The sequence below is a fragment of the Aotus nancymaae genome, unplaced genomic scaffold (genome assembly GCF_030222135.1).
Source record: "Aotus nancymaae isolate 86718 unplaced genomic scaffold, 86718_ANA_hifiasm-v0.15.2.pri h1tg000028l, whole genome shotgun sequence".
NCBI classification, from domain to species: Eukaryota; Metazoa; Chordata; class Mammalia; order Primates; family Aotidae; genus Aotus; species Aotus nancymaae.
The window spans coordinates 1,025,018-1,035,653 of record NW_026988441.1 but is presented as its reverse complement, the minus strand read 5'-3'; the positions used below and the strand labels follow the sequence as shown (position 1 = coordinate 1,035,653).

Below are 10,636 nucleotides of genomic sequence, written 5' to 3'. Positions count from 1 at the left end.
TTTTTCATTTTCTTTTGAGGCAGGGCCTCACTCTGTTAACTAGGCTTGAGAGTAGTGGTGCAGTCATAGCTCACTGCAGCCTCAACTTCCCTGGGCTCAGGTGATCCCCATCCTCCCTGGGCTCAGGTGATCCCTATCCTCTCTGGGCTCAGGTGATCCTCATCCTCCCTGGGCTCAGGTGATCCCTATCCCCAGTCTCCTGAGTACCTGAGAGTAGGCTGGGTACTACCATACCCAGCTAACTTTTGTGCTTTTTGTATATGAGATGGTGTTTCACAATGCTGTCCAAGCTAGTCTGAAACTTCTGGGCTCAGGCAATCCTGCCTCAGCCTCCCAAAGTGCTGAGATTACAGATGTGAGCCACTGTGCCCAGGCTATACTTGTCTTTTTAAAATCTACTTAGTTTACTTGACCTCTATAATTATTTTTCCTCTGTCTTCTAATAGCTTCTCAGTATGATTTTCCACTATGTTAAGACAAGTAATTGACTCATTATTACGTTTGAAGTTTTCTCTAAGCAACCTTCCCATTCCCGCTTCACCTAAGCTGTGTGCTCACTAGACCTGATTCACAGCTGTCATCCTGAAGCTTCTGTCTGCCATCCTTCTGTCTTTTCCCAAGTGATCCACCCACCTCAGCCTCCTAAAGTGCTGGGATTAGAGGCATAAGCCACCATTCCCAGCCATTCTTTTCCTTTTTTAAAAAACTTTTTATCATCTTTATTTTTAGTGGAGATGGGGTCTCACTTTGCTGCCCAGGCTGGTCTTGAACGCCTCAGCTTAAGTGATCCTCCTGCCTTGCCCACCCAAAGTGCTAGGATTACAGACATGATCCACTGTACCTGGCCCAGTGGTATAGTTTTACACTCATTAGATGATCAAGAAATGCCTAAATGCTATAATAAGTATAGAACTCTACTTTGAGAAGACCTAACATTTCCTTCAGAAAGTAATTATGAGAGGGGTGGAGATGGTGCATTATCTTATTTTATTTTTATTTTAAAAGTTTATACATAATTGTACATATTTATGGGGTAGGTAGCAATATTTCAATACATATATACCGTGTGTTATGATCAGATGGGATAATTAGCATATTCATCACTTTATTTTTTGAGATAAGATCGGGCTCCGTCACTCAGGCTGGAGTGCAGTGGTGTGATCTCAGCTTACTGCAACCTCTGCCTCCTGGACTCAAACCATTCTCCCACCTCAGCCCCCTGAGTTGCTGGAACTATAGGCATGCATCACCACACCTGGCTAATTTTTGTTTTTTGTTTTTTGTTTTTTTTTGGTAGAGATGGGGTTTCACCATGTTGCACAGGCTGATCTTGTTTTCTAAAGTGAAGGAAAACAATCAACATGCTGGTTTTAGTCTAAGGAAAATGAATGACCTACCCAAACTGACCACAAGGCTTGTTCTGAGAAATGAAAGGAGATATGTTAGACTGCAGTAGAAGATGGAGTTGAGGTGAGGGTTTCTGGGGAAAACCAGATGAGCACAGAGGGCCAAGGGGAAGCATGGGAGGGTTCTGCACAGAGGATGGAACAGTCAGCCATGAGAACTGGGAATGTTAGAGAGTCATCTGGAGCCCATATTACAGAAGGTTGAAGAAAGAGGCCAGTATGTGGTCCAGCCAGGGTACCATGTGATCCACAGTGTGTAGGGAGGAGACTGAGGTCTCCACGGATTCCTTCCATCCCAAATGGAGGGCATCCTTGGACAGAGAGCCAGGCAGACAGTAGCTGAATGGCTCCTTGATGGAACACCAGGAGGAGGCAACATGGCCTCCTTTCCAAGCTGTAGCCTCAGTCCTCCTGCTCCCACGCTTCACGTATGCCACTGTGTTTGAGTTGTATCCCATGCCATGATCCATCCCTTGGATATGACCATGCCTGGGGTTCACTGGTCATGAGCAGAACCCGTGGCTGTGAACATCTGGTCGACCTCCATCCTGACTCCCTTGTGATTTCCGGGGCTGTGGGAGGGGTGGGAGCGGCCTCTGCACAGCCCTGACCCTGTGCCGCGGGCGCTTCCTCCGGCCGTGCCAGTCCTCTGCCAGAAACCCCGCCAGGAGTATTAGGATCACAGCTCCGAGGCATATCCGGACCAGGTTGCCGTTGGTGTAGTACTGGCGGGAGGGACCTGGAGGAATGAGGAGAGGCAGGAGCACGTGAAGAAGCCCCCCTCCGGGACCCCCTCCAAGCCACATCTTGGGCTTCTAGAGATCCTATTTATTATTCTCTACCAGCTGGGATGCCATTCTCTTTCCTGGAGGGTTCCCCTCTCCCCAGTAGGAGTCAGGGCCACATGACCCCGATTCTCTAAGTAGCACCTCTCCCTCATGTGCCGTCACGGGGCTCTGAGACAACCCCTTCCCAGACACAGATGCTGCCTTGTTATCCAATGCGTTCCAAAAGAGAAGACAGTCATAAGGGGTGGGGAAGAGATGGAATCTCTTTCTCTCACCCTTCAGAAAATCTCAACCTTCCCAGCTGATCTTCATGCCCAATTCTGAACCCCATACACTGATAGTCCGCCTTCATTCTACACACTGGAACCCAAGATCTCAGAGCTGCAGTTCCTGTATAGAGAAAGGAGTTGACTTTGGGTGAAGAGACGGGTGAGAAGGGAGAGGGTCTGGAGAGGATGACTCACCAGGTGGAGAGCCTGACTCCTTTGGACTGGCGGTGATACTCCTAGAAGTCTCTGGGAACCGAAAAAAGGCTAAGTGTGAAATGAAACCATATTCCTTCCCCTGTCACTGTCCCTACCCTTAACACACACACTTGGGAGGCAGAATCCCTTATCATTTAGGAAGAGCATGGGCTGGGCACAGTGGCTTATACCTGTAATCCCAGCACTGTGGGAGGCTGAGGCAGGAAGATGGCTTGAGTCCAAGAGTTCAAGACCAGCCTAAGCAACTTGGAAAAATCCTATCTCTACAAAAAGTACAAAAATTAGCCTGGCGTGGTGACACATGCCTATAATCCCAGCTACTCAGCGGGGGCTGAGGCAGGAAGATCACCTGAGCCCTGGGAGGTTGAGGCTGCAGTGAGCCAGGATTGCTCCACTGCACTCCAGCCAGGGAAACAGAGCAAGACCGCATCTCAAAAAAAAAAAAACCATGAACTGAAGAATCAGGCTGTCCGGATCTGAAACCCAAGGCTATCACTTAGCATCTGTGAGCCAGTTTTCCTATGTGTCCAGTAAAATTCATATCCCTTATAGGGGCTGTGATCGTATAGTGGTTAGTACTCTGCGTTGTGATATCCCTTATAGGTTGATGTGAAAGTCAAGATGATAATGGTAGTAAAGTCAAGCACGGTGCTTGACATATGATGAGCACCTCATACGTGCCAGCTCCCTATTCCTCAAGTATCTCCTGAGACAAGCCAGGTACTCAGCCATGTGCTGGGCCTTGGGAACCCAAATATTAACAAGACACTGTCCATCTGCAGTTCCCAGACTATTGAGGAGACCAAGAAGTAAAGCGATTTTTGTTTTCTGGTTTTTTTTGAGTTGGAATCTCGCTCTGTCACCCAGGCTGGAGTGCAGTGGCGCGATCTCAGCTCACTGCAGCCTCCACCTCCTGGGTTCAAGCGATTCTCCTGCCTCAGCCTCCCAAGTAGCTAGGATTACAGGCACCCGTCACCATGCCCAGCTAATTTTCTTGTTTTAGTAGAGACAGGGTTTCACCATGTTGACCAGGCTGGTCTCTCCTGACCTCAGGTGATATGCCCGCGTTAGCCTCCCAAAGTGCTGGAATTTCAGGCATGAGCCACCGTGCCTGGCTTTTTTTTTTTTTTTTTTTTTTTTTTTGAGACAGAGTCTCACTCTGTTGCCCAGGCTAGAGTGTAGTGATGTGATCTTGGCTCACTGTAGCTTCCACCTCCCAGGTTCAGGCAATTCTCCTGCCTCAGCCTCCACAGTAGCTGGGATTACAGGTGTGTGCCACCATGCACTGCTAGTCTTTGTATTTCTTTTCTTGAGATGGAGTCTTGCTCTGTTGCCCAGGCTGTAGTTTGGTGGCACAATCTTGTCTCACTCCAACCTTGGCCTCCTGGGTTCAAGCAACTCTCCTGCCTCAGCCTCTCAAGTAGATGGGACTACACATACACACCACCATGCCCAGCAAATTTTTACATTTTTTAGTAGAGACGGGGTTTCACCATGTTGGCCAGGTTGGCCTTGAACTCCTGACCTCAGGTGATCTGCCCACCTCAGCCTCCCAAAGTGTTGGGATTACAGGTGTGAGCCACCTGATCTTAATGCCCAATTCTTAACCCCCAGTCGAGATTTTTGTATTTTTAGTGAAGAATAGGTTTCACCATGCTGGCCAGGCTGGTCTCGAACTCCTGGCCTCAGGTGATCCGCCCACCTTGGCCTGTCAAAGTGCTGGGATGACAGGCAAAGCGATAATTATAATATACTGTGAAGATTGCTGTAATAGGCAGCCCACACGACACTAAGCAAGAGCAGAGGAAACCACCAATGCAGCCTGGATGGTCAAGGGTTTCTTGAGGAATTGGCGCCGTGGGGAAACGGAAGGCAAGGAAGAGCAAGTGGCCTGGGTGCAGAGTCAGGAGAGGATAGGAAGGCTCCGGAAGAGCTTCAAGTGACTGTGTGTGGCTGAACAGCACAGGGACTGCATGGAAGGTATGCAGACAGGATTGGAGGGGTCAGCAGTGGCTGCATGTCCCAAGCTCGTGGAACAGAAGGCTGAACAATTGGAACTGCATCCTGAGGGTGACTGGGAGGTCCCGAACTGAAGATAGGGAAGGATCCCATCATAGGGTTAGAACCCTCTGCGATCAGGTGTCTCATGAAAGCCAAAGTCACGTGGGCCCAGTGGAGCTAGCTAGCCTATTATCAGGGAATCTGTGAAAGTGTTTATTAGTCTGGAAGGAAATGACACTTCTCAGGAAAAGCAAGCGGAAAGAAACTGCAGTGTGAGGAAAGCCTATCCGCAGAGGACTGGAGTGGTTAGATGTGCTATGTCCAGGCACCTACGGTCTGTGTGCGGCTAGAGCGTGGGCTCTATATGGACACAGTGAGGAGCAAGATTAGATTCTTGGATCACAGCCAAGTCAGAAGGCCTAGGACTTTATCCTGGGAGCAGTGCGTAGGGATGTGTAGCGGTCTTCCCATCACAGCCTTGCTCTGCTATCTTTGAAATGGCCCCATTGGCCAGGCACGGTGGCTCACACCTGTAATCCCAGCACTCTGGAAGGCCGAGGCGGGTGGATCACGAGGTCAGAAGTTCGAGACCAGACTGGCCAATATGGTGAAACCCCATCTCTACTAAAAAATACAAAAGTTAGCTGGGTGTGGTGGCTACTCGTGAGACTGAGGAATGAGAATCACTTGAACCCGGGAGATGGAGGTTGCAGTGAGCCCAGATCAGGCCACTGTACTCCAGCCTGGTTGACAGAGGGAGTCTCTGTCTCAAAAAAAGGAAGGAAGGAGGGAAGGAAGGAAGAAATGGCTCCATTACCCAAAATGCTCCTTCTGAACCCCAGAGCTCCACTCCACCCATGCTCCATCCTCACACCAAGGATCTTCTTGGGAAGAGACAGTGTGGCGAAGTGATGAAAAGCCTCTAGGCTTAGACAGTGGAAGACAGAGCTCTGTCCTCACGCTCCTTTCTGCTGAGCATGCAATGCCTGGTTACTCACCAGTTGTGAAGACTTTGTTTGTGAGTGAGATGATCAGTTTACTGGTGGCCTCTGGGAATGCTAAGAAGAATTATAAGAAAGCAAAACAATGTTAGGTCTTCCTCGTGGCTCCCTATATCCCCTAGATACTTCTATTGCCCTTGTGAAGTATCTAGGCTCCCTGAAACCCCTTTCTCTCTTACGGACACTGCACAGACAATGAAGACAGACAAATTCAAAAGGTGTAAGACTTATCTTCCATCAGTAGCTTAGTAAGACGCGATCTGTTCATCAGTTGATGGACTTTGGGTTTTTTCCACATTTTGGTATTATGAATATTGCTGCTGTGAACATTCACATACAAGGTTTTGTGTGAAAATATGTTTTCTGTTCTCTTGGGTACACACCTAGGGGTGGTGGAATCACTGGGTCATATAGTAACTCTGTGTTTTACTTTTTGAGGAACTACCAGACTGTTTTTCAAAGGAGCTATGCCATTTTATATTTCCACCAGCAATACAGGAAGGTTCTTACAAATCCCCACCAATACTTCTTGTTCGTTTGTTTTGTTTTAATCATAGCCATCCTAGTTGTTATGGGACATTTTTTTAATATACTTTAAGTATTGGGGTACATGTGCAGAACGTGCAGGTTTGTTACATAGGTCTGCATGCGCCTTGGTGGTTTGCTGCATCCATCCCCCCGTCATTTACGTTAGGTATTTCTCCTAATGTTATCCCTCCCCAATCCCTCCACCCCTCGCTATCCCTCCCCTACCCCCTGAATCCCCCAACAGGCTCCCAGTGTATGATGTTCCCCTCCCTGTGTTCATGTGTTCTCATTGTTCAACACCCACTTAGGAGTAAGAACATGCAGTGTTTGATTTTCTGTTCTTGTGTCAGTCCACTGAGAATGATGGTTTCCAGCTTGATCCATGTCCCTGCAAAGGACATGAACTCATCCTTGTTTATGGCTGCATAGTATTCCATGGTGTATATTTGCCACATTTTCCTTATCCAGTCTATCTTTGATTGGCATTTGGGTTGGTTTCAAGTCTTTGCTATTGTAAACAGTGCCACATTAAACATACATATGCATGTGTCTTTATAATATAATGTTTTATATTCCTTTGGGTATATACCCAATAATGGGATTGCTGGGTCAAATGGTATTTCTATTTCTACATCCTTGAGGAATCGCCACACTGTCTTTCACAATGGTTGAACTAATTTACACTCCCACGAACAGTGTAAAAGTGTTCCTATTTCTCTACATCCTCTCTAGCATCTGTTGTCTCCAGATTTTTTTTGCAGAAAAGAAAGAACAGTTAGAGAGATGCAGCAGAGGAGGAAGGCAGAAAAGAGATGAGATGGAAGAGGACATGATAGATTTTTTTTTTTTTTTTTAGAAAGAAAGAAAAAAAAGAATGAAGAGGAGGAGGAAAAAGAAAGAGAAAAAGAGAGAGAGAATGGGAGTATTGCTTTCTTGCCCAGGCTAGAATGCAATTTAGTAATGAGTTTTGAAAACCTCTTTTATACCGATAATTATACTTAATGATGTAGTCAGGAAAAAAATAAGGGAAGAAAATAACAAACAGCCAACCAATATTTCATTTAAACCTATGAAATGCTATGCGATTACTGAGGAGTGATTTACTATGTAGTCACTTTTGGAATAAGTGTGAGGTGGTAATGTATGTTTTGTGTATTTGAAGTGGAGAGTTCTATAAATGTTTATTAAGTTTACTTGTTCCGGGTCTGAGTTCAAGTCCTGAATGTCCTTGTTAATTTTCTGTCTCGTTGATCTACAGAATCGTTAGCTCTTCTTGTTACATTAATCCTTTTGCCATTATGTAATGTCCTTCTTTGCCTCTTTTAATCTTTGTTGCTTTAAAGTCTACTTTATCAGAGGCGAGAATTGCATCTCCTGCTTTTTGTTTATTTGTTTATTTTTACTCTCTGTTTGATTGGTAAATCTTCCTCCTTCTCTTTGTTTTGAGTCTTTGTGTATTGTTGCATGTAAGATGAGTCTGGATGCAGCATACCGATGGGTTTTGGCTCTTTATCCAATTAGAATATATATAAGTTTAATACTGATATTTGATGCTAGCTGGCTGTTTTGCCCATTAGTTGATGTAAATTTTTCATTGTGTTAATGTTCTTGCTTTTTGATATATTTTTGGAAAGGTTGATATTGGTTGTTCCTTTATATGTGTAGTGCTTCTTTCAGAAGCTCTTGTAAAGCAGGCCTGGTGGTGGTGAAGTCTCTAAGTACTTGTTTGTTGACAAAAGATTTAATTTTTCCTTCGCTCATAAAGCTTAGTTTGGCTGGATAGGAAATTCTGGGTTGAAAGTTCTTTTCTTTAAGGATGTTAAATATTGGTCTCCACTCTTTTCTAGCTTGTAGGGTTTCTGCTGAGATCTGCTGTAAGTCTGATAGGTTTCCCTTTATGGGTAACCTGACCTTTCTCTCTGGCTGCCCTTAGTATTTTCTCCTTCATTTCAACCCTAATAAATCTGGCGATTATGTGCCTTGGGGTTGGTCTTCTTGAAGAATATCTTTGTGGTGTTCTCTGTATTACCTGAAGTTGAATATTACCCTGCCTTGCTAACTTGGGAAAGTTTTCCTGAATGATATCCTGAAGAGTATTTTCCAACTTGGATTCATTCTCTTCATTACATTCAGGTACACCTATCAAACGTAAATTAGGTCTTTTCACATAGTCCCATATTTCCTGGAGACTTTGCTCATTCCTTTTCATCCTTTTTTCTCCAATCTTGTCTTCTCGTTTCATTTCACTGAGCTGGTCCTCGACTTCTGATATCCTTTCTTCTGCTTGATCAATTCGACTGTTTAAACTTGTGCATGCTTCGCGAAGTTCTCGTGTTGTGTTTTTCAGCTCCATCAATTCACTTATGTTCCTCTCTAAATTGTCCATTCTCGTTAGCATTTCATCAAACCTTTTTTCAAGGTTCTTAGTTTCTTTGCATTGGGTTAGAACAAGTTCTTTTAATTCACGTAAGTTTCTTATCACCCACATTTTGAAACCTGCTTCTGTTATTGGAACACACTCGTTCTCCATTAAGCCTTGTTCCATTACTGATGAGGAATTGCGATCCCCTGTAGAGGCAGAGGCACTCTGATTTTGAGTATTCTCTGCCTTTTTAGGCTGCTTTCTTCCCTTCATTATATATTTATCCCTCTGTCGTCTTTGTAATTACCGAGTTTCTAACTAGGTCTCTGAGCGGACGTCCAACTTTTTGATTCCCAGCGCCGAAATCTGAGCAATCCACTGCGCCGGCCAAAACAGCGGTGTTAAGATTAATGGTGCTTTTCTGCCTGGGAATCTCCGGACTCTGCACCAAGAACTGCCGCTTTAAGGCACCAGCTAAACCGCCGCACCGGCCACAAGAGTCGCCCTGGCGACCCGTGGGGCTCCTCCGCTGGGAATCTCTTGGTCCGTGAGCAACAAATATTCGTCTGAAAATGTGGCGTCCTCTCGTTCTCTGCGCTTTCACTGGGAACTACGAGCCCGAGCTGCTAGTGATCAGCCATCGTCTCCAGATTTTTTAATGACTGCCATTCTAACTGGAGTCAGATGGTATCTCAGTGTGGTTTTGATTTGCATTTCTCTAATGACCAGTGATGATGAACGTTTTCTTCATGTTGGTTGGCTGCATAAATGTCTTCTTTTTAAGTGTCTGTTTATATCCTTCGCCCACTTTTTGATGGGGTTGTTTGCTTTTTTCTTGTAAATTTGTTTAAGTTCTTTGTAGATTTTGGTTATTAGCCCTTTGTCACATGGGTAGATTGCAAAATTTTTTTCCCATTCTGTTGGTTGCCAGTTCACATTAATGATAGCTTCTTTTGCTGTGCAGAAGCTCTTAAATTTAATTAGATCCCATTTGTCTATTTTGGCTTTTGTTGCCAATGCTTTTGGTGTTTTACTTATGAAGTCCTTGCCTATGCCTATGTCCTGAATGGTATTGCCTAGGTTTTCTTCTAGAATTTTTACAGTGTTAGGTCTTATGTTTAAATCTTTAATCCATCAGGAGTTAATTTTCATATAAGGTGTAAGGAAGAGATACAGTTTCTGCTTTCTGCATATGGCTAGCCAGTTTTCTCAACACCGTTTATTAAATAGGGAATTCTTTCCCTATTGCTTGTTTTTGTCAGGTTTGTCAAAGATTAGATGGTTGTAGATATGTGGCATTACTTCTGAGGCCTCTGCTCTGTTCCATTGGTCTATGTCTCTGTTTTGGTACCAGTACTGTGCTGTTTTGATTACTGTAGCCTTGTAGTATAGTTTGAAGTCACGTAGTATGATGCCTCCAGCTTTGTTTTGTTTGTTTGTTTGTTTGCTTAGAATTGTCTTAGCTATGCAGGCTCTCTGTTAGTTCCAGATGAACTTTAAGGTGTTTTTTCCCATTCTGTGAAGAAGATTAATGGTAGCTTGATGGGGGTAACATTGAATCTATAAATTACTTTCAGCAGTATGGCCTTTTTTAAAATATATAATTATACTTTACTCATAGCATAGTTGGGAGGATCAAAATAATTCACATAAAGTAGTTAGAATGTGCCTGGCAGAAGAGGCTCTCAGTGAATGTTAACTATTATTCTTTTTTTTTCTTGAATTTTTAAAAAAAATATATTTTTTATTGCATTTTAAGTTTTGGGGTACATGTGAAGAATGTGCAAGATTGTTGCATAAGTACATACATGGCTATGTGGTTTGCTGCCTTCCTCCCATAATATTGATTCTTTCTAACCATGAGCATGGAATGTTTTTCTATCTGTTTGTGTTCTCTCTTATTTCCTTGAGCAGTGGTTTGTAGTTTTCCTTGAAGAAGTCCTTCACATCCCTTGTTAGTTGTATTCCTAGGTATTTTACTCTCTTTGTAGCAATTGTGAATGTTGAGTTCACTCATGATTTGTCTGTCTGTTATTGGTGTATAAGAATGCTTGTAATTTTTGCA

At 44.2% G+C, this 10,636-nt stretch overlaps 1 protein-coding gene across 1 annotated transcript in view; it reads right to left on the bottom strand.

The window, feature by feature from the left end:
* Positions 1-1,276: 1,276 nt before the first annotated feature.
* GP6 (glycoprotein VI platelet) overlaps positions 1,277-10,636 on the bottom strand; it is a 32,460-nt gene continuing 23,100 nt past the window's right edge. Inside the window, exons 6-8 of the mRNA XM_012437212.3 lie at positions 5,679-5,738; positions 2,659-2,709; positions 1,277-2,145 (exon numbers count right to left, since the gene is read on the bottom strand). Coding sequence (XP_012292635.2) covers positions 1,910-2,145; positions 2,659-2,709; positions 5,679-5,738 — 347 coding nt within the window. The 3' untranslated portion in view covers positions 1,277-1,909. The remainder of the gene's footprint in view (positions 2,146-2,658; positions 2,710-5,678; positions 5,739-10,636) is intronic.